Source organism: Euprymna scolopes, chromosome 13 (assembly GCF_053919585.1).
Source record: "Euprymna scolopes isolate OS-2025 chromosome 13, ASM5391958v1, whole genome shotgun sequence".
NCBI classification, from domain to species: domain Eukaryota; kingdom Metazoa; phylum Mollusca; class Cephalopoda; order Sepiida; family Sepiolidae; genus Euprymna; species Euprymna scolopes.
The window spans coordinates 136427957-136452523 of NC_136494.1; the positions used below are offsets into that span (position 1 = coordinate 136427957).

General features: G+C 33.8%; 1 protein-coding gene and 1 pseudogene across 1 annotated transcript in view; one reads left to right on the forward strand and one right to left on the reverse strand.

The window, feature by feature from the left end:
• LOC145292199 (protein disulfide-isomerase A4-like) overlaps positions 1-18368 on the forward strand; it is a 62581-nt gene extending 44213 nt beyond the window's left edge. Inside the window, exons 8-11 of the mRNA XM_080138509.1 lie at positions 7182-7330; positions 9783-9939; positions 10425-10658; positions 17027-18368. Coding sequence (XP_079994635.1) covers positions 7182-7330; positions 9783-9939; positions 10425-10658; positions 17027-17433 — 947 coding nt within the window. The 3' untranslated portion in view covers positions 17434-18368. The remainder of the gene's footprint in view (positions 1-7181; positions 7331-9782; positions 9940-10424; positions 10659-17026) is intronic.
• LOC145292559 (U2 spliceosomal RNA) lies at positions 14922-15047 on the reverse strand (annotated as a pseudogene).
• Positions 18369-24567: the final 6199 nt, after the last annotated feature.

The following is a 24567-nucleotide window of genomic DNA, read 5'->3' on the forward strand; positions in this document are numbered from 1 at the left end:
TCCAAAATTCTTGGGTTTGTTCCCCATATGTTTTAACATAATTCAAACGTGATCTGGCATGTTTAAGTTTCAATAATGGAACTTTTTTGGGGACCTTGATACAAAACCTGCATGATTTAGAACTCTACTGATTGTATCCTTGCTCACATTAATCCCAGCTTCTCTGAGGTCGGTTTGAATTTCACCACGAGTAAGAATAGGTTTTTTTTATATACCTTTCTGCTTACCCACCTTGATTTTTTTTGTTTAATTTCCTTTGCCAACCACATCTTGGAAGATTTGCAACAGCTTCACCAGGGTTTTTAAACTTTCTAATAACGTTTCCAACTATACTAAGTGGTAGATTAAGTTCCCTTGATATTATTCGATACCCTTTTCCTTCTTTGTGCTTATCAATGATTTTTTGACTAATGTCTATTGACAACTCTTTAGTTTTAAGCAATTTTATAAATGAACTGGTTGATTTTGAAGGAGTGAGCCCAAACTGAAAGAATTTTATAAAATTATTTTGATATAAAAGCTCTCTTGGTCAGTGATAACTCGTTTGCGTTATCGCAACACGCTAAGCAAAAGTCATTTAAATTAATTTCAGAAAAAGAATTTTTTTAAAGTGTATCCAATACTTTTGTGTTTGTTAATTCATATTTTTCCTTAAATATAAACTTTCTAAACTTTGATTTTGTAATTACTACTCCAAATATAATTTAGAATAGTAATAGGAAAATACTGACCAAATTTTAGGTAAAATCTTTAACCCTAATTAAAGTTATGAAGAAAAATGTAATGTCTGCAATACTTTTGCATGGCGCTATATATCTATATATATAAAAATGTAATTCTTGGTTTGTTATAAGTGAATAAAACAATATTTCTACGTTACCAATTTATTTGAAATTTTCAGACAACCCATCTTTAGAGTCGAGGGATGTTTTTATGTTATTAAAATAAATTTACCTCGCGAATTATTAAAATATTAAATATATTTTCGTAACCGTTAGTGCAAACCTGTTTTGTTGATAAAACTGAACTTCCAGTTCGATTTATTTCACAGCCACGAATTGATGAAACGAAGTAGATTTCATTTTCTGTTTACTCGATAAGTAAAAAAAAACAAAAAAAACATAATTCATTTGTTTATCTTCCAAATTTTTTAATTTAAACATTTTTTCTTTATTATATAAGGCAAAAAAAAAGTTTGTTGCTTGCTTTTTGAGTTTTTTTTTTGTTTTTCGATATAAGATTGGTTGGTAAAAGTACAGTTTTTTTTACGGATTGGTAACTTGCTTAAATAATATTTGGTGCTAATGCAAAGAGTGGTCCGCGCTATTTTTTAAATCGTATTTCCAGGTTTAATTAAAGTTTTATTATGTTTTTTTTATTCAATTGTAAGGTTAAAATACAGATTAGGTACAAAACACCCTCCTCTCCCCATGTTAAGAATGGCTTTTTAAATAATAAAGTTATTATTTCAACACGGATCACTCTCTGCATGAGTACTGTACTTTCACTTAACAATTTAATAAACAAAACATGGTACTTATGCAGAGAAAGTACCATAATAATAGAATAACATTATTTAGAAATCCATTCTTAACATGGGGAGGACGTTTTGTTACTATTCTATACTTTAACCTAACAATTTAATAAACAAAAGATGGTACTTATGCAGAGAAGGTACCGTGCTGAAATAATGCTATTAAGAAAGCCATTCTTAACATGGGAAAGGGAGAGTGTTCTGTAACTATTTTATATTTTCACCTAACAATTTAATAAACAAAAGATAGTACTTATGCAGAGAAGGTACCATGCTGAAATAATACCGTTATTTAGAAAGCTATTCTTAACATGGGAAGGGAGTTTTGCATCTATTCTATACTTTCACCTAACAATTTAATAAACAAAAATAGATAGTATGTATGCATAGAAAATACCGTGCTGAAATAATGTTATTTAGAAAGACATTCTTAACATGAGGATGGTATTTTGTAATTATTCTGTTCTTTCACCTAACAATTTAAAAACAAAACATGATACTTATGCAAGCTACCCTGCTGAAATAATGACGTTATTATTTAGAAAGCCATTCTTAACATGGGGATAGGGGTGTTTTGTAACTATTCTGGACTTTCACCTAACAATTTAATAAACAAAAGTTAAACTTAAGCAGACAAGGAACAGTACTGAATCATTAACATTATTTAGAAAACCATTCTTAACATGGGGAGGGAGGATGTTTTCTAACTATTCTGTACTTTCGGTGCTAATGCAGAGAGTGATCTGCGCTATTTTTTAAATCGCATTTCCATGTTTAATAAAAGTTTTATATGTTTTTTATTCAATTGTAAGGTTAAAGTACAGAATAGGTACAAAACCCCCTCCCCATGTTAAGAATGGCTTTTTAAATAATAAGGTTATTATTTCAGCACGGATCACTCTCTGCATGAATACCGATTAACGTTTTGTTCTTTGCTTTTTTTTACCGTATTTTTATTTATTTTTTTTTTCAAGAAAACCTTTTTTTAACAAAAATTGAAAGTACACGTTTTTTCTTTCTTTTTTTTTTTTTTTACAGAAGTTGTTTTTACATAAGAAAATATGAATGCTTTTTCTTTATTAAAGAAATTGGGTACTCGTGCACTTATTGATCTGTGCTGAAATAATAACATTATTATTTAAAAAGCCATTCTTAACATGAGGAGAAGAGGGTGTTTTGTAACTATTCTGGACTTTCACCTAACAATTTAATAAGAAAAAATTAAACTTAAGCAGACAAGGAACAGTACTGAAGCATTAACATTTAGAAAGCCATTCTTAACATGGGGAGGGAGGATGTTTTCTAACTATTCTGTACTTTCGGTGCTAATGCAGAGAGTGATCTGCGCTATTTTTAAAATCGTATTTCCACGTTTAATTAAAGTTTTATGATATGTTTTTTATTCAATTGTAAGGTTAAAGTACAGATTAGGTACAAACCCCCTCCTCTCCTCATGCTAAGAATGGCTTTTTAAATAATAAGGTTATTATTTCAGCACGGATCACTGTCTGCATGAATACCGATTAACGTTTTGTTCTTTGCTTTTTTTACCATATTTTTTTGTATTTTTTTTTCAAGAAAACCTTTTTTAACAAAGATTGAAAGTGCACGTTTTTTTTTTGTTTTTTTTTACAGAAGTTGTATTTATATAAGAAAATATGAATGCTTTTAAAGAAATTGGGTACTCGTGCACTTATTGATCCGTGCTGAAATAATAACGTTATTATTTAAAAAGCCATTCTTAACATTGGGAGAAGAGGGTGTTTTGTACCTATTCTGTACTTTAACCTTACAATTGAATGAAAAAAACGGTAACTTTTTAGATTAGGTCCACCTCCACAATTTTCTTTTGAATGACGACTTTTGTAGGTTTTCGACTATGCTGAATACGGAAATTGCATTGAAATTTTGCAGAAATAAGTAGTTATCGAGATATTAAAAATTTTTATAATGCATTGTAATCTCTGGTATCCGTCTTTTTTACACGCTTGCGTGCGTCATAAACAAATCTACGCACGTAATAAAGATGGCCACCAAAGAATACAATGCATAAAACAACTATCTATATCTCGATAACTACTTATTTCTGCAAAATTTCAATGCGATTTCTGTATTCAGCATAGTCGGAAACCTATAAAAGTCGTCATTTAAAAGAAAATTGTGGAGGTGGACCTAATCTAAAAAAAATACCAAAAAAGCATAAAACTTTAATTAAGCTTGGAAATACGATTTAAAAAAATAGCGTGGATCAGTAAGTGCATTAGCACCCATTAATCGACTCACGTGACCTTATTGCCAAATAAGGTCCGGCTACAATGTTATTGCCAAATAAGGTCCGGCTACAATGTTCACATTGTTTTTTTGTTTTTTTTCAAGTTAAATTCAACTTTCACAATATCTTTTTATTTTTTTATAATTTCACAATATCTTTTTTTAATAATAAATTGTTAGTTAAAAAAGCACAGAATAGTTACAAAACACCATCCCCTCTCTATGGTAAGAATGGCTGAAAAAAAAATATTAGGTACTTATGTAGAGAGTGATCCGTGCTGAAATAATAACGTTATATAAAAGCCATTCTTAACATGGGGAGCGAAGGGTGTTTTGTATCTATTCTGTACTTTAACCTTACAATTGAATAAAAAAACATATAAAACTTTAATTAAACTTGGAAATTCGATTTAAAAAATAGCGCGGATTAGTAAGTTCATTAGCACCAGAAATTGTTAGGTGAAATACAGAAAAGTTTCTACCAAGAAAACCATTATTTTTTTTTTTTTTTACCAAGGGGAGGGGATGATGTTTTGTCACTATTCTGTGCTTTCAACTAACAATTTATTAAAAAAACAAAAGGTAAATTTTCACATTAGGTCCACCTCCACAATTTTTAACATGGGTAGGTTGGGGGTGTTTATTCTGAAAGCCGTTCTTAACATGGGGAGAATGGTGGTATTTATTCCAAAAGCCGTTTTTAAAAGACGAAAGACAGGTAAAAGGTTAAAACATGTGGTTAGGCATGGGTGCTGTTTATTCCGAAAGCCGTTCTTAATATGGGGAGGTTGGGAGTGTTTGTTCATGGCCGTCAGTGAATTATAGTGCATAGTACAGGTCTTTATATCTCGAAAACTAATGGCCTCTGCAAATTTTAAATGAGATTTTCTTATTCAGCATAGTAAAAAATTGTGGAGGTGGACCTAATGTAAAAAAAAATACCCTTCTCCCAAAAAGATATTGTGAAATTTAAATTTAAGCACGGTAACAAAAATAAAATTAGACAGAAAAATACACCTTTGGGTTTGTACTTGCACAAAGACTTGAAAAAGTTGTCAACAAAAACAAATATATAACAAGTAAATATTTTCAAAGGCAAGATAAGTTACTTTTCTACCTAATTGGATAATTTTTAGTGTTTTTATTGGGTTTGTGCTACTGTACATATAGATTCGAAAAAGTTGTCAAAAAATAAATGTATAACAAATATTATCAAAGGCAAGATATGTTACTTTATTACCGAAATGGATAATTTTTTTTGTTTTTTTTTTTAATGCAAAATTTTTATTCGGCTCAAAAAACACAGCGTTTACTGTTATATTTGAAAATTACAAATGGCAGCAGACTGTTTTAACACATTAGGTTTGGGAAAATGAGTTAAAACTAAAAAAAACTATACAAAATACTGTTAAAAACCACTGAATACATGTCTGCCTATGTCACAGTAACATATATTGAGTGAGTTTCTGACAGTATTTTGTGTAGTTTTTTTAGTTTTAACTCATTTTCCCCAAAGTTATTGCGTTCAACAGTCTGCCGCCATTTGTATTTTTCAAATATACAGATAAACACTACATTTTTTCAAACCGATTAAACATTTTACACTAAATAAAAACACTAAAATCTTATCCAGTTAGGTAGAAAAGTAACTTATCTTGCCTTTGATGACATTTATTTGTTATATTCATTTTTCAACAACTTTTTCGTTTCTGTGTTTAGTAATACAAACCCGTTTTATTTACTATAACGTTTTGTCGGCTTGAAGAACAGTGTTTATCAGTGTATTTGAAAAATACAAATTGTGATGGACACTGTTGATGATGTTAAGTTTGAGAAAATGATTTAAAACTAAAAAACTATACAAAATACTATCAGAAACCCACCGAATATGTCAGCCTATGTCACAATAACATATAATCAGTAGGTGTCTGACATTGTTTTGTATATTTTTTAACTGATTTTCCCAAACTTAACGTATTCAACAGAGTCCGCGACCATTCGTCTTTTTCAAATACATAGATAAACACTGCGTTTTTGAGCCGATTAAACATTTTACATTAAATAAAATCACTAAAAAATTATCCAGTTAGATAGAAACGTAATTTACCTTACCTTTGCTTTCATTTATTCGTTTTTGAACAACTTTTTCGAATCTGTATATAGTAACACCCCCCCCTTACCCAAATATTAATTAAAAATTCACATTTTTGAATACAATAAAAAAGAAAACTATTTAGCTTTCAATGGTTTAGCAACTTTCGGCTTAATCCACTGAATGTTGGTTGAGCCCAAGCCATGATTGATGGTAACTCCCGAGGATCCGGATCCAATTCTGCAAGAGTACCATATTTTTTCTCATTTTCGCCTTTTTTTTTTTTTTTTACTTTTTGGAGTGGATTGCTGTACTAAGAATATAAGAAACATGCATTTTCTCTTTTTATTAGAATTTTCCATTACACAAAATTAAGCCACAGCAACGCGTGGCAGGGTACAGCTAGTATATATATATATATATATATATATATATATATATATATATATATATATATATAATAATAATAATAAAACAAGAATTTGTGTTTACAAATGTACTATCAAAAATATCCCTCTGGTCATGTATTTTTGCTAGGTTGGGTGGGAATAATATCATTGTGCAAAAACTACATTCACCAACCCCCAAAGGAGGGGGTAATGACTGAAAGGCTAATATGATGAACTAACATTACTCCTCCCCCTCCCAAAGGAGGAGTTAATTCTTGAAAGTATAATATCATAAGAAAACAGATAGTACGCTACACTCATCTTCCTTATCCCCTCCAAAAAAAAAGAAGGTAATTTTGAGAGAAATGGTATCGTGAGAAATGCTCACATACTATACTAGTTCCCCTCCCCCCTTAAAGAGAGATAATGCTTGGGAGGAATGTATCATGAAAAATTGAAATCTACTTTACTACTTCTCAAAGGAGTTGAAGCCTGGAAGGATTCATCCTAAAAAAAATAAGAGATGATAATACCTGGGAGCATGGGAGCATGGTAAGAGAACAGATACTATACTACCCCCTCCAAAATAAAGGAGTTCATTCATAGCTAGGAGTATTGCACTGATCAGTTAACTTCAGAGTTTTCTACATGTGTAAACATACTTAACTTTAAATATCTATGAAAATGTTTGCTGATTTAATTGAAAAGAAATAGTGACCAATTATAATTTGGCTTGTTTATCATTTTGAATAACAGCGAAATATCAAAGAATTGGAATTTTTCAATGAAATAATTTTTATCTCGAATGACAATAGAAATTAGGAATTTCAAATGTTTCCTATATTAAATTTTAAATACTATGCAACTATATCAAATCTAATTGATCGTTTTGTAGCAAATGATTTGCGCGATGAACATCATTTCATCCATACAACTGATCCAGATATCGCCCGAGTTTACAAAGTTGATATCAATTCCATTGCTGTCTTTATTCCTGAAAGATTCCAGACCCAATTTGAACCAAAAATGCATGTTTTGAAGAAGGTAAGTTTTTGGCTTTCAAATCACATTTTATTTGGAGGAGAGGTGATAGTGGTGGTGGAGGCTATGTATTATATGGGAGAAATCCTTTGTATGGTACAGATATTTTTTTTTTTTTTTTATTACATTTTCACCCCAAACAAGGCAAATTGCCACTTTGGTGTAGGGGGCTACTATCAGGGGCAACAACTACTGGGGTACTATGTAGGGATTTGGGCAGCAAGGTGTCGGTTCACGTTACACTTGAACTTCTGCACGTCAGTACTGTTGGGGAAGCAGGGACCTGGAATGGAATTCCAGAGTCTTGCGGTTCTGGGGAAGAAACTATTGGAGTAAAAAGATCTTTTACATCTAGGGATCTCTACAGTGTGGGGGTGGGATTTAGTAGCCTGTCGGGTTTGTCGAGGGTGCTCGCGTCGTGGGGGCACAAGTGATTGCAGTTCGTCAGAGCATTCACCACTAAAATACTTGTAGAAAAGGCAGAGGGATGCAACATTTCGTTGATGGGACAGAGGCTGAAGCTTAGATGCCAGTTCAGGGCCTATCAGGTTTGCGACTCTCTTTTGAACCTTGTCAAGGAGCGAGAGACTAGTAGCAGATGCACCAGCCCAGATGTGGCAGCAGTACTCCATACATGGGCGAATGGTGGCCTTATAGAGGTACAGGATACTTTCGGGTGTTAGTAGTTTTCTAGCACGGTAGAGAGAGCCTACCTTTCTTGCAGCGGCCCTGGCAATGCCTTCAATGTAATTGTTCCAACTCATGTTTCCTGTGAACGTTAGGCCAAGGAGTTTGAAAGATGGACTCTCAGATAAAGAGTCGTTGGCCATTGCTATGGGTGGTAGAGAGGGTTTCTTGTAATTATTGAATGAAACTAGTTTAGTCTTGGCAGCATTGAACGTGACCAACCACTTTTGTCCCCATTCCACTACAGATTGGAGGTCTTCCTCTAGTGTTTCTGCCATTTCTTTAGAAATGTGTTCATTCGTCTTCCTGTCGTGTCTGCCATAGAGTGTAGTGTCATCAGCATATATACCCATCTCAGAGGCAATGTTGTCGGGGAGGTCATTTATGAATATCAGGAACAATAGAGGTCCAAGGATAGAACCCTGGGGCACTCCCGCATTTATATCCTATTGTTTAGATGTGCGACCGTCGAGGACTACCTGGATTTTTCTCTTATCTAAGAAGGATTTAATTATGTTAAGTATTCTACCAGTGATACCGTATGATCTGATTTTACTGAGGAGACCCTCATGCCATACCCTGTCAAAAGCCTTAGATATATCTAGAGCTACCGCTCTGCCTTCCCCCGCTTTGTCCAGTGAATGGTATATACGTTCAGAGATCACAGTGAGGATGTCTGCTGTGGAACGGGCTTGTCTAAATCCATATTGTTTGTCAGTCAGTAGTTTAGCATCTGTAAGATGATGGACTAGAGCATGGTTAATTATGGTCTCAAATATTTTGGCAAAAAGTGGGAGGAGGCTAATGGGGCGATAATTTGATGGGTCTGTCCTTTCGCCAGAATTCTTGAATACTGGTACGACAGAAGCAGTTTTCCAACAGCCCGGAAAGCAAGCTTCATTAAGGCATTTGTTGTAGAGTTTGGAGAGAACTGGAGCTACTTCGGCTGAGCACTTTTTTAATAGCACAGCTGGGATAAGATCGGGTCCACATGCTTTTGAGGTGTCAAAATCTAACTCGAACATCATCACCATCAGTTTAATGTGTGCTGGCATGTGTTGGATGGCTTTTATTAGAAATAGACTTCCAAACTAATCTATCTCTGGCCAGGTCTTTATTATCCATCTTTCTCTCAAATATATCCTTATCATTTCTTCCCTTGTTTTCCTTAACTTTTCACTGCCAACTGACCAGCTGTTCTGCATCTACTAATCCAAAAATTCTCATTCTTAAAATATTTTTCTCTGTACAATGAGATTATTCGAACAATGAATCCTAAACCAACAAGAAGATACATAGCAGCAATGAAGAAACGTTTGACAGGAGTTGAGGTCATAAAATGATGATACACCCATAAAGAGGAAAAAACAAAAAACCATGCAAGATATTTTTTATATAAAAACTTAAAAGAACAACAGAACACATGTTTAAAGTAAAGGAAAAAGAACACATATTTTAGATTAAGGCTAAAAATGAAGATAGGAACTACCCATGCATATATAAACATCAACGACAAAAGGAAAGGATCTAATTTACACACGCATTTTTGATTTTGAAGTAGAAAGAAAAAAAGGATAGTGCACCATTTATATAAAAAATCAAATAAATTTTGTTTAATGATAAAATTTTTTGAATTTTATTCAATTACTTTAATTTTTTCCAATTAAATTTTTTTTGCTTTAAAATTAAATTACCTTTTGATTAAAAAAAAAAAAAATAAAAAATTTGATTTTTACTTTTATTTTTTACATTTTTAATTTTTTTCTAGGCAACTATTACCAGAGATGATATCATAAAATTTGTGGAGATTAAACAGTTCCCTCTTGTTGGTCATTATAATTTCAACACAGAAAAGAAATATAACAAAATGTCCCCACTCTGCCTTGTGATTTACAGTGTAGACTTTTCGCATGATCATAAAAAAGGTAAGACATCTTTGATCCTCACTTAGTCACAAAAACATTGCAAAATAAAAATAAACTTACATGATCTCTAAAATGGCATAAAGGCAACATAGTTGAAAGAAATAATCATTATGATTCTGGTAGGGGCAATTAATCTAATGAAAAAAATATAAAAGAGAATGTCTAGACATAATTCCTAGTATACTAAGCTATGCAAAGTACAAATAACCCTAACCCTAAACTAGACGATATCATTCATTAATTGAACCTTCAGATATAAATTAAAAACTTGTAATAGATATCACAACTATTTGACACACAGCTTAAAACGACAGCCATAGCTAGTATTAATTTTTATATAATACCTAGGCAATGCCAGGTAGCTCTACTAGTATTAATCAGTTTAAATATCTGCAAATTTATTTTGTAGCTGATCTTAAAACTCTGATTTCCATATTTACTGATTCTGTAAACGTTATGTGACCATTTTCTATTTTTGCTCACAGCCACGCAACTTTGGCGAAACAAAATTGCTCGAATTGCAGCTGAATACAGAGAGATTACGTTTGCTATCGTGAATGAAGAGGATTATCCAAATTTAATGGGTGATTTCGGATTTGATGATTCTGGAGAAGAAATGAATATCGGAATTCTAACTGGTACAAAACGCTTTTCCATGGAACCAATGGAGGAATTTGATAGTGGAGAAGTGAGAAAATTTTTGAGCGACTTTAGAGGATGTAAGTAATTTAAAAAAAAAATTGTTCATCAAGTGTATGAGTTTTTGTTTAATGATATTTAAACATCTGAGTAATTTAATGCCAAGAAAGGGTTTGTTTTTAGGGTATGAGTTTTTTGTTTTTCTGTTTTTTTTTTTTTTGTTTTGTCTTGTTGACGAGACTGCATTTCTTCTAGTCTGGTATCTGCAGAAATGTTCATTAAGTTACCTGTCATTGAATTTGATGTGTTCTTGTACGTATGCATAAGCAACAGAACACAAACAAGCACAATAATCTCGTGCACATGAACCCACGTACATGTTTATGAAATGCATGTCTGAATAATTATATTTAAAATGTATGTCACACCCCATATAGAACATCACATTGATGAAGAGACAATTATTCACACCTAGCACTTAGATAAAATACTTTTCCCTATAAATAGTTTAATTTTTTCAGGTGTCACAAAATATAACCAAATATATCTCACACGTGTCAGGTAATATTTGGGGTATCGTTGTTTGAATTTGTCACATTTTGTAAGAATGTGTTTGATTGTAAGGGGAACTTTATAGGTTATACATTTCATGGCAGCTTCTTTTAGATGATATGAATGAGTAATGTGAGTGCGTGTGTCCGATCTTGATTCTATTCGGTACCAAATTTAATCTTTGATTGGTCAGTACTTCTGTAGCTTCTGATTTTATTTTAGATGTTTGTTTGGTCCCATGTTGTTTGCTGTTATTTTCTTGTATATGGATTAAATTTTGTACTGTTATTGTCGTTTTGGTTGCTTCTTTTGCCAGAGTGTCAGCATTTTGCTTAAGCATTGGGTGTATACAGGGTGATGATGAATGGAAGTTAAATCTTGTGATAAGGACATGCGGTGCAATAGATGTATAATGTGAGTCTTTGAGATGAATTTAGTTTTGATGACCTCGGAGGAAGATCTAATCAGGACAGGAAAAGAGACGTGTGCGAAACATGACTTTGATGGTATGGCCACATTGAACCTATTTACTATGCCTCCCCACGGGACAGAGTTAGACACCAGGGTCGTTTTTTAACGTGGAGAAAAGGTACAAAAATAAAAATTGTCTCAGTCGTGAACGACTGCTCCTCCACCGAAAGAGAACAAGAAATGGAAGTGCAGCATCTAAAGAACAGATACTACACTTTGAGGTATTTATTTGCTCCCCCACCGAGCAAATTAGGCACAAGGCCGATTTTTAATGTGAGGAGTGAAGGGGAAATGGGGACCAACTCCCCGGGGAGTAGGGGAGCTGGATAGTGACAATTGGTATGAATGGTTGCCCCTACATTGACCAAGGTCTTATCTGTGGGGTCGCCCCCACATAGGATCTTTGCTTGCAGTATCTGCCGGAACAGATACTACACTTTGAGATATTAAATTTTTTATTCACAGGAAAAAAAGTACAATTGGGAAAATGAACAAAAAACTTAGGCACAAGGCCAACTCAAAAAGATGGTGGGGGGATGGTGAGGTTGGTTGATCCATCTCGTCTCTGTTGTAAATTTTAAATGATTTTTCTTTCGGCCAGCCTCTTTTATCATGGTTACCCCTTTAAATTTGTATTTATGTGTGTGTGTGGTGGGAGGGGGGGGGGTGCCTACTTAAGCCCAATTTTAAAACATTTTTTATTTATACCACACTTTGATCTTGACCAAAAAGGCCAATGGCCACATTGTAAGAATGGATGAAAATTCTTGATTAATAAATATAGAAAAGTTAAAGTAGTAGCTCGTTCACATGGAAAGCCAAGTAAAAAAAAGAAAGAGTTAATTTCTTAACACTGTACCGGCATGCCAGCATGTAAAATAGCTTTTAAACCAAATATGATAAATAAAAATTTTATTTTTCTGTTTATCTTTTCAATCTCTTTGGAAATTTGTAGGATTTTTTTTTTCTCTATTTTTTTTCTTAGTGGAAAAACAAATTAAAAGCCAAACTTTCACGAGAAACACTTGTCTAGCCAAGACCACTATCAATAATCCCCCCCACACTTTATCTGTGCCTAAACCTAAATGTAAATTCCATGAAAAAAGCTTTTTTCTTAGAACTGCACGCCTATAGAACTGTCTTCTCTTCTCCTGCTTTCCAGCTGACTACAATATGGTTGTCTTCAAGTCCAACGTAAACAAGTACTTGATGAGCCATTCCACTTAATTTAACAAATTTACCTAATTTCTATTACCAACAATTACTATATCGTTCAATTGACTACTGTACACTCTTAACCCTTATCCTTGAGTGATCTCTGGGCCTTGATAAGTGATGATGCCTATGTAAAATTTTTTCTCCACTGACCGAGGACAGAAAAGATAAAGTGTAGCATCAGAACAGATACTACACTGTGATCTTGACTTGATTATTACTAAACGTTCTCAGGCCGAAAGAAATTTCTATCAGAGGGAGATTACTCGGACTGCCTTATGTTGTAAAAGTAAAAACACGAACGTATATTCGTAGGATATGTAGTTTCCACAAACAAAGCTTCTTTCTTAGAAGTGCACGCCTGTGGAACTCTCTTCCGTTTGCCTGTTTCCCACCTGACTAGAACTTGGATGTCTTCAAGTCCAATATAAACAAATTCCTGATAAACCGCCCCCTTCAGTAAGACACTTTATCAAGTCTCCATTACTAACGATTACTACGATATTATCTCATTGATTACTGTACACGCAATAACCCTTATCCCCAAATGGCTTCCGGGCCTTGATAAGTGGTGACTCCTATGTAAAAAAAAAAAAAATGTCTATTAAATCTGTGTTTTAATGATGAAAATGCTATTTTGAATTCGGGTGCAGTGGGCAAACCTGAATGAACTGCGTTGACGTGATGCGGTGAATTCACTTGAAGCCAGCTCAACCCATCCTGGGTGAATGCTGTCAACAAGTACAAATGCGAAGAACTGACAGATATGAAACAGAGCGCATATGAGCACGTATGAAAATAGCAGCAGCCGAACGATGGATGGTGAGCAATTGTACTAGTAGCAGGAGCAGTGTTTGAACACATATGCAAATTAGGAAGTGAGAGGTTTGAACTGTAACGAACACGGCCTGAGTGTAACACCTACGTTACATATAAAAATGTCATTTAAACTTAAACGAGACAGTATTTTAAAAATGAATGCATTTGAACACAATGAGGTTTACTTTCTTGATGTGAAATTTTGTTGTACACAACTTATAAAGCTTTTAAAGATTTTGCACATTTAAATGTTAAGATAGTGCAACTAGTTTTTATCTGACAATACATTTACAGCCATTAAATGACTGTATCAACAATTAAACGCTATAATAGTTGACATGCCATTAAAATAATCCAACCTCTTATTATTTGCAGAATAAAGTCTACAAGATGGTTGTTTCTGTTAATAAAATAATTTTACAGAATAGTTTTGTACCACTTTTATGCTTTATAAATATTAAAATATGAATAACATTTCATTTTGATCCGAAATGTTTGAATTTAAAAGTTTTTAAAAAATTTTTTAAAACTGAAAACTTTATTTTACAGTTCTGAATTTTTGAGATGATGAATGATTGTTCATATTATTTGGATTAAATAAACTAACGTTCTCATCTTGAGTGTTATTTGCAAATAACACTTAAGATGAAATTTTGATCTTATTAATTCATGGGTAATAGCTCCGTATCTGAATTTACCTAAAGAGTTTCCCGCTCCTTTTTGATCCTTTTGCATAAAACTAAATTAAGTATAGCTCACATTACCCACCCTTATGCCTCACAGTTGTTCCAAAATTCGTATTGAATGGTTAATTAGTTTAGGAGTTTATCCTTAAACATATACACGTACCTAACTTTATATATAAAGATATACACCAATGTACGGCATCAGTTTGTAAGTTTTTACTTGTATACTTACGCATTTTTACTTACTTACCAATATTTCTTTAAAAGTTTTTGTTGAATATCCATTTCCAAGCCATATCCTAATTTTACTTTCATATACAACAAGGCCGATAGCCATTAGTTGCGGGCTCTTGTGTAATGAATGAATGCGTGAATGTAGGATTGACATGAAATTCTTAAAGATAAACTAAATTGACTGAAAAATGGGCTGAAATGACTTAAATAAAAAGTAAATGACTTAGAATTACTTAGATGAAATTAAGGATGAATTGAATGACCTTAAGAATGACTTGAATGCTTAAAAAATAACTGGAATCCTTCAAAAACAACTTGAATGATCTGGAGAATGACTTGAATAGCTTTGAGACTGACTGGTTGTAAATTAGGTGATTATTTTACATTAAATTGATACAGAAAAGTGATCCCCCACTTTATATCACAAGAAGTACAGCATGTAGTAAGAACAGATACTACACTTTGATCTTGGCCAAAAGACCAAGAAAAGCTGATATTTATTTGCTCCCCCGCCAAGCAAATTAGGCACGAGGCCGATTTTTAAAGTGAGGAGTGAAGGGGAGGGGTAAGGAAAAAGGGGATCAGCTCCCGAGAGGTGGGAAATGGGAGCTGGATAGTGATTTTCCAGCTGGCCCAAGTAGGGTTGCTCCTACATGGACCAGAAGATTGCTACAAGGGCAATGGTCTTTGCTTGCAGCATCTGCCGGAACAGATACCACACTTTGATCTTTATATTTAATTTATTTCGTTTAAAGAAAAAATTACAATTAAAAAAATTCCAATATAAAATTAAAAAATTTAAAAAAGTAAAATCTCCAAAAGACAAAACAAATTTAGGCACAAGGCCCTATAAGATCTGGGGAGGGGAGTGTTGCAGGGTCTTTGTAACTAAAGTAAAAAATCTTGGCCTTTTGGCCAAGAAAAGCTGTATTTATTTGCTCCCCCACTGAGCAAATTAGGAACAAGGCTGATTTTTAATGTGAGGAGTGAAAGGGAAATGGGAACCAACTCCCCGGGGAGTAGGGGAGCTGGATAGTGACAATTGGTTTCCCCTACATTGACCAAGGTCTTATATGTGGGGTATACTACACTTTGAGATATTAAATCTTTTATTCATGTTAAAAAAAATACAGTCAAAATTAACGATGAACAAAAAAACTTAGGCACATGGCCAACTCAAAAGGGGGGATTTTGGGGGTCGTTGGTCATCCTTGTCACTCCAGAACTAAACAAAGTCAAAAGTTTCTCCCAGCTAGTATCTTCTTTCACCATAATACCGCATTCACCCTTTCATATTGGGGGACGTCCTAGTAACTCCCAATTTATCTTGGCCAAAAGGCCAAGAAAAGCTTAAAAAGCTAAGAATAGCATCTATTAACAACAGACCTTTGATCTTAACCAAAAAGACCAAGCACAAAAGTGTTACGGACAGACCGACTGACGTAGTGACTTATAGAGTCGCTTGCACGCGACTAAAAATGTATTTAATGGCATTAATAAACTCTAATGAACAAATCAAGAATAGTATCAGAACAAATAAGATTGGAAAATTCTTTTCAAGTAGTAATACAATGAAATCTTTTTCTACAAGAAAAGCATAAAATTATTTGCATAAGAACAAGTAAAATCGGGGTGGGGGTGGGGTCTAACAAATCTCATTTTGTTAAACATCAAAAAATGAACAAAATATGAGAATCCACGACAACAATAGAAATCAAATTCAGTCTTCAAAAACAATTGTATAACAATCAACAATTGTCTAATGTCAACGTGTGAAAGTTTGTACAACATCTAAGTGGATGTGTCATCAGTTTTGTGAATGTTTCTTTCAAAAGTGAAAAGACAAAGAAATCTAAATGTTTTTGTCGAAATGTCTGTGTACATACATGTCCAATCTAAAAGAGACAAAAATGTTGCAGGCTTACAAGTGTCAGTGATAAGATACCATTCTTGTGGCTTGTGATATCTTGGTTAACAGAAATAACAACAGCAATCATATCGCATTTCTGCAGTAAATGTAATATGATTACTGTCATTGAAAAATTCAAATAATATGAGCAATTATTGATTGTTTGGCATCTTTTGTTCTGACTGTTAAAAATAAATTTTTGATTAGTCGATGCATTTTTTTCTTCAAAAATCAGTTCATTACTATTTATTTTTTGTGAGTTTGATTTGTTAATTTTTTTTTGTTTTAATTGTCTTCTATAAGTGTTGAAGTTTTTAGAATGTTATTTTTTTCCCTTTCTAGAAAATCATGTTATTGAAGTGTACTTTTCTTTTTAAAGTATAAACTCCATGTATGTGTTTGATTAGTTAATATTTTAGAAGCAGTTTTTGTATAAAATTATAATTTTTTTTTCTGAAATATTCATTTCATTTCTGACATAAAGCGCAGTTGTTTGCATGTGAACAATATTTTTATTTTGTTTCAAAATGGATTTCTGTTTATCGTTTTTCTTTTTTGTCAGACAAACTCAAACCACACATAAAATCGCAGCCAGTCCCTAAAAAGCAGAAAGGTCCAGTCACTGTTGTTGTGGCCAAAAACTTTGACAAGATTGTCATGGACAAGACCAAGGATGTCCTCATTGAATTCTATGCTCCCTGGTGTGGACACTGCCAAAAATTGGAACCCAAATACAATAAGTTGGCCAGGGCTATGCAGAAATATCCCAACATTGTTGTTGCTAAAATGGATGCTACTGCAAACGACGTTCCTACTGAATTTAAAGTTGAGGGATTCCCTTCCATTTTCTTTGCTCCCTCAAACAATAAGAAAAACCCACTAAAATATGATGGAGATCGAGAAATAAAGGCATTTTCAAAATTCATCCGGGAACATGCAACAGTTCCAATGGCCTCGGAGGAATTATAGGGTCTTTTCTTCATCATGACCACTGACATGTGGGCACACAGACTTTTAAAAAATTATTTTTTTTATTCTTATCATAAACACAGTTCAGGTGTAATATGCACTAGTAACATCAAAGTTGAATAAAAAATATTCGGTTCTTATTAAGAATTACATTTATTTAACAATAAAAAACAATTACAGAAAAATCTTTATGATGTTCATACGAAGCATGGAATGAAGATGTCATACTCCTAAAATCACGTAAATTGATTAAGTATTTTAAAAAAAAAAATTTTTTTAAGAAAATCAAATTTTATGATGAGCTGGATGGAAGAGGCAGTATGTGCCATAGTTTTTTAGGATGCTTTAAATTCAAGGGCAGTTAACTTAATTCGATTAGAGATTAATCTAATTCTGTTCCTTCTCTAAAAGTAAGAAATCATCAATAGCTGCCAAACGTTATTAGTCGCAAAAAAAAATCATAAAAATTGATTTTCTTAAAGAAAAAAACTATTTGATCAATTTACATGATTTTTGGAATATAATACCTTTGTTTTGTGATTAGTATGCACACACTAAAGATTTTTCTGTATTTTTTGTGTAATTCTAACTATGCACCAAATATTCTTACAGGAGGGTATTAACAACTCCTCTTAAGAAAAAAAAATCATTGTTAATATTATCAAATTTATATTTTTAACCCCCAAATGGGTTATTAAACCGATCTTTTGGTAATTTGACGGTTAAAATCTCGTTTAATATACCATAAAATGATGATGGCTTGTTTACTTGTTCGTAAAGCGCAAAAAAAAAAAAAAAAACTGTTGATAATCATTTCATTTTCATATCATGGATTTTGTGAATATGAAGACCAATTCCAAGCATTTCTCTTTACTTCCGAAAATCTGTGCATTTCATGATCAAGTTCTTGTATTCCAATAAAATCTTATTTTCAATTTTTTCTTTTTTTTTTTTTCTCCTAAAATTATTTTAACTTTGATTAAAATGTGGATTTGTTTCTTTTATACAACTGATGCAACACCTCACCATAACTTCCTCTTTTAGTTTTCTAACTTAATCAATACAATATTAATTTAATCAGTAGGCTTCTCATCTATTATATAAAGGGCAGTTGTATATGTACGTGAGTGTGTCTGTCCCACTAAACGTCAAAAACTAAAAAAATGAACACCCACAAAGTAGATATATTCTTGATTGGCATTGCCCAGGATGAATAATATCTAAAATAAAAAATAAAAATGTTTATGGAGAGTAATTTGGGTCAGGTTCTGTTAGAGAGGAGTAGTTTTTCTTTTTTTTTTCTTGAGCCGTTTCCAATATTCTGAAATGTAGAATGATTTGCATTATTATTTTTGATGCATTAAAATAGGAGAAAGCTGGTTGGACGTGAAAAAAGGTCGGAGTAGAGAGTTGTGAAAAAATTGGGAAGATAGAGCTAGAAGTTTTAATATAAAGATGTTACACACACTTCTATTTTGCTTTTATGTCTGCATACATTTTGAATTTTGGTAAATGGATATCTTAATTTCTTTTACAACTGGAAAATTTTGCATTAATACGAAATAATGTTTCTATTCATTCCAAACCTGCTTAGTATGTCATTTTCAAGGGGGATAATTACATGAAAACGTTCAAATGGCGCTGATGTTGTGGAGAACAGATACCACACTTTAAAAAAATTATTTAAACAAAATATAAAAATACATAATGAACAAATTAGGCACAATGCCATTCAGAAGTGTGGGGATAATGGGTGTTGTTGATCATCCTTGGTCTTAAATACTTAAAATTGTCTAGCCTGCTTTTAACTAGAAATATCTCAGTCACCACAATACTACATTCACTCCAGGGGTTTTCCAACTTAAGATAAACCTAAATTTGAGAAGTTTTATTGAAATTTTTACAGCAATTACATTTCATTGACACTTTGATTTAAAAAAAAAAACAAAAAAAAAAAACAATTTATTTACATTTCTGAATTTTTGAGATTTTTTTTTTTTTTTTTTTTTTTTTTTTACACAGTGATCACCACTTATCAAGGCCCGGAAGCCACTCAGGGATAAGGGTTATTGTGAGTACATCACGTTAGTGAGGAGATTTTATGAAGTGTTTAATTAGGGGGGCAGTTCATTAGGAATTTGTTAACATTAGACTTGAAGACATCCAAGTTGTAGTCCGGAGGGAAGCAGGCAGACGGAACAGAGTTCCACAGGCGTGCAGTTCTAAGAAAGAAGCTTTGTTCATGAAATCCGCGTTTTGATTTAGGCACAGATATAGAGTGGGGGAAATTTTTCACAGTGGATTCAGCTAGACGGGTGTTTTTCGTGAAAGATTGGCGAGGGGGGACCAGGGATTGGAGTTCAGACGAGCACCTGCCATGAAAATAACGATAAAACAAGGATAGGCTCGCAACGTCTCTTCTGTGGGAGAGGGGTTGCAGGGTAGAGAAAAGGGCATCCCCCACTAAACCACGAAGTCTATTTTGTACTCTGTCAAGGCATGATAGGCTGTTTTTGGCAGCTCCTGCCCAGATATGGCAACAGTATTCCATCCTTGGCCGTACTTGGCTTTTATAGAGATAGAGAATTGCATCAGTAGTGAGATATCTTCTGGAGCGGTAGAAGGATCCCACCATCTTTCCTGCGACCTTGGCAACAGACTTGATGTACGTATTCCATTTCAAATCAGGAGTAAAGGTCAAGCCCAGAAGCTTGTCAAAACACGGGGCCTCACCCAGATGAGAGCCATCCATCACAATTGATGCCAGCTGGGGATCAGAGCGTTGATGATGTAAGGATAGGAGTTTGGTTTTGGATGCATTAAAGGTAACTAGCCACATCTTCCCCCACTGAACCACGCGCTCGAGATCAGAGGAGAGAGAATCCGAGAGAACTTCGTCATTTACAGCCTTTGATGTGTTGCCGTAGATGGTCGTGTCATCAGCATAGATGTCAACGAATGATTTAAGCATGTGTTTAGGGAGGTCATTGATGTAGATCAGGAAGAGAGTTGGGCCCAGGATTGACCCCTGAGGGACTCCAGCATTTATATTGCAGGCCTCCGATGTTTGTCCATCTACCACTACTCTTATGAGCCTATCAGAGAGAAATGATTTAATGATTGAGAAAACATTTCCAGTTATACCGTAGCTGGAAATCTTGTGAAGTAGACCCTTATGCCATACTTTGTCAAAGGCCTTTGATATGTCGAGAGCAATTGCCCTAGAAAGGAAGCCTTTGTCAAGAGATTCACTAATCCTGTGGGATATAACTGTCAGCACATCTGCGGTAGATCTTGCAGAGCGGAAACCATATTGTGTGTCACTAAGAAGGTTATTCCTGCTGAGGTGGTTGACTATTTCTCTATTTAATATTGATTCCAGTAACTTACTCATAACACAGAGAAGACTTATTGGTCTGTATTGAGAGGGAGATGATTTATCACCTGAATTCTTAAATACAGGGCAAACTGAGGAGGTCTTCCAGGGGGTCGGAAAGCACTTCTCCTTAAGGCAGCGCTTAAATAGTTTCGTAAGTATGGGAGCAAGTTCTGGTTGAAGCTTTTTTAACACTATAATTGGGATGCCATCAGGGCCAGTTGCTTTACTGGAATCTAGGTTTTTTATTAGCTTGGCGACCTCATGCGAAGATGAGAATTGGTTATGGATGTATGAATAACCAATTTAAAACAAATCAGTTAGCGACTTCCTTTAGCATTTTCATTTTCTAGGGAGGTAATTACATGAAAACTTTTATTGTCAAATGGCACTGATGTTGTAGAGAACAGATCCATCTATTCATAGCCTTGAGATGAAGAATGCATTGAATACTAGTCTATTTTAGGTGAGAATTTTGATTAAGTTATCTCCCTTTGACTCTTCAGAAATAGATTCGTCTGTATGATGACATTTCACTGCATATATATTAACTTTTCAAATTAACAACAGAAGAATTTGGAGTACTAATTGCTCTAAAAGGCAGTAATGGTCAGGAAATGGGGGGGTTATTATACATTAAATTTATATGCGAAACTGATCCCTCTCTACTCTAAATTATTTTTATTACTTTAAAAAACATTTTTCCATTAAGTTTTCTTTCTTATTCACACATAATTGCCTGAAAAAAAAGTAGGATCTTTTTTTTTTATTATTATTAATTGGAGGCTAGAACGTTATTACTGCAATTAAAGTATGAAAGTCAAGTATATTTGAAAACCAATATTTCTTTAAGGAACCATGATTCTATAATAAAACCACAAGCTGCATTAAATTTAAGCCAAAAAGTTTTATCTTTAAATAAACTTGTAAACATAATTTACAAAACTTATTGACTTCAAAGTAAACAACTGACGGTGGTTGTTGCTTCTTCAACTGCTGACTAGCTTATAATTATTAGTCAAATTGTTTATTTTTGCTAAAAAGAGTTTGATATTTTGATGGGGGTGGGGGCTAATTAAAAACTGCTGATACCAAAAGAGAAATCAACATAGAATTATTTGAATGCATAAAAATAATAAAAACCATTAATTTATTGGAAGTATGAAAATTATTCAGCTTATGACGTCATACCAAAAAGAATTTAAAAAGAAGGTGGGGTCGAGGCTAAAATGAGAGTAAACATTCCAGGCAACACCGGGCAGATTATCTAGTATATATATATATATATATATATATATATATATATATATATGTTATTTATTTGTTTTTGTTGGATGAATTCAATTATTTATACAAAAGTGCATTTTTACCTAAATGCGAGTCCGGAATAATTTTCCCTTTTCCAATTTGGTACAAGCGGTGTGTAATAAGTAATGCCCCTGACCTACATCCAGTTGTCTGATCTAGCTGAAATTTGGCATGTGAAATGATTTCTATCTCTACAGGTTATGTGGCAAATTACAACTCTGAACTAATTGTGGTTTCTGTTTTGCAGGAGTTTGAACTGAGTCAGGTGTGAAATGAAGCCTGTTGAATGTCAAGCAGTGATCCGTTTTTTTTATTTGAAAGGACGCGCACCACAGGAGACTTTTGACGAAAGAAACTTATGATGATAATGCCCCATGACCTTGTAAAACACTGACATTGTGAATTCAAACCTCCCTACTCTCCTAACCTTGCACCCTCTGACTTTCACCTCTTCTCAGCCATGAAGTTGTTTTTGAAAGGAAAGTGTTTCCCAGATGATGCAGCCTTGATTTTTGAAGTCACGTCGTGGTTGGAGGACCAACCTGGGGTGTTCTACAAAAACAGTCTCCAGAGCTGCATCAAACGATGGGAGAAATGCATAACTCTGGATGGTTCCTATGCAGAGAAAGACTAATAACTGTGCAAAGTTTTGTTGCTCTAATGCTATGGGAAGTGGGTCAGGGGCATTACTTATTGCACGCCCCTTGTACCCTCAACTGGAGAGCGGCATATGTATTGTTTAAAATATAATTATCCACTTAAACATGCGTATATACAGGGTGACCACAAAGTCACACACCAATGTTAATTAAAAAAGTTAAAAAATTATAAAATTAAAAAATTATATTAATGAAAAATAAATATAAACATTGGTGCGTGACTTAATAATAATTAATTATATATCTATAAAAGTGAATGTGTCTGTCTTTGTGTCTGTCTGTCTGTGTCTGTGGCTGTTAAGGAGTCAAAGTTCAACGATTTGACCTTTGAGAACTCTACCTTTGACAGTTTGAGGGGCTAAACACTTGAAGTTTTAGATATAGGTTCCTTGGACACGAATCTAACTTAATAACTCAATGTGAGCCCAAAACAATAAATGTTAAGGGGTCATAATAGGGGTCAAAGTTAAAAAAATTGACTTAAACACTCGGGCGACGCCGGGCACCCATGCTAGTATATCTATAAAAGTGAACATGTCTATGTGTCTGTCTGTCGGTGTATCTGTGTACATTTTCCTTCGCAATAACTCTGTTAATTTTCAGTTTTTGAGAACTCTACCAAATTCCTTCAACAATTTTGGGTCTAAACACTTGAAATTTTAGATATAGGTTCCTTGGACATGGATCTAACTTAATAGCTTGATTTGAGCCCAAAACAATAAATGTTAAGGGGTCATAATAGGAGTCAAATTAAAAAATTGACCGTTTTTTTTTTTTCTCAGCATACACTGGGCAATTCCAGTCACCCATGCTAGTATATATATATATATATATATATATATATATGTGTGTGAGTGTATGTATGTATTTGTGTATGTGTATACATGTGTGTTTATCTTATTACTAAACTTCTTTCCTATGCCTTTTTTACACATGAAGAGGAAATATTGACCTCATTACACCTATTGAATAATTGCATTTTCGAGTGCTACAGTGTTTAAACGAGTCAAAAAAAAAAAAAAAAAATCACCCGTGACCCTTTTCCCCCTCTCTCCTCCTATCCCTCGTTTCCCCTTCCCCTCTTTCTCCTTCTTATATTTCTTTTGATTGGTTAGGTATTTGATTCTTCTCACCTTTTATCATTTGCACTTTATTTACCTTTTTTGTTTGTTGTCGTACCAAGTGCCGCTTTCAGGACTGCCAGCAACCATTGTAAGAAAGTAATAAAGAACGCAAGAGAGTTTTATGCTCAGTCCGTCAAGTCCAAAGTAGCTGAGCAGTGGCTTGGTTCCCACCAGTTTTGGCAAGTAGCAAATAGAATCCTGAACAGAAGCGTGTACTCTATCCCAACTATCATCAATGGACCTGAGATAATCTCGTCAGCATCAGACAAAGCCAAACTCCTTGTAAAGAACTTTGCAGCTAATTCTACCCTTTGCGATCAAGGCCGCCAACCCCCAATATTTCCTCCTGTATCAGAAAACATGCTATGTGATATACATATATCTGTACATGATGTTGCCAAGCTAATCAAAAACCTTGATTCCAGTAAAGCAACTGGCCCTAACGATATTCCAATATAGTACTCAAAAAACTTCAACCAGAACTAGCGCCTATACTTACAAAACTGTTTAAACGTTGTCTTAAGGAGAATAACAAAGCCCTAGTGTTGTGATGTGATGTTTTGAATATAATAAACTAGTTATGACCAAAGTTTCATTTCATTCAGACAAAACCCTAAAAAACAGGGCCTAATTAGAATTGGGGCCCGTTTTTTTGGGGTCACCCTTT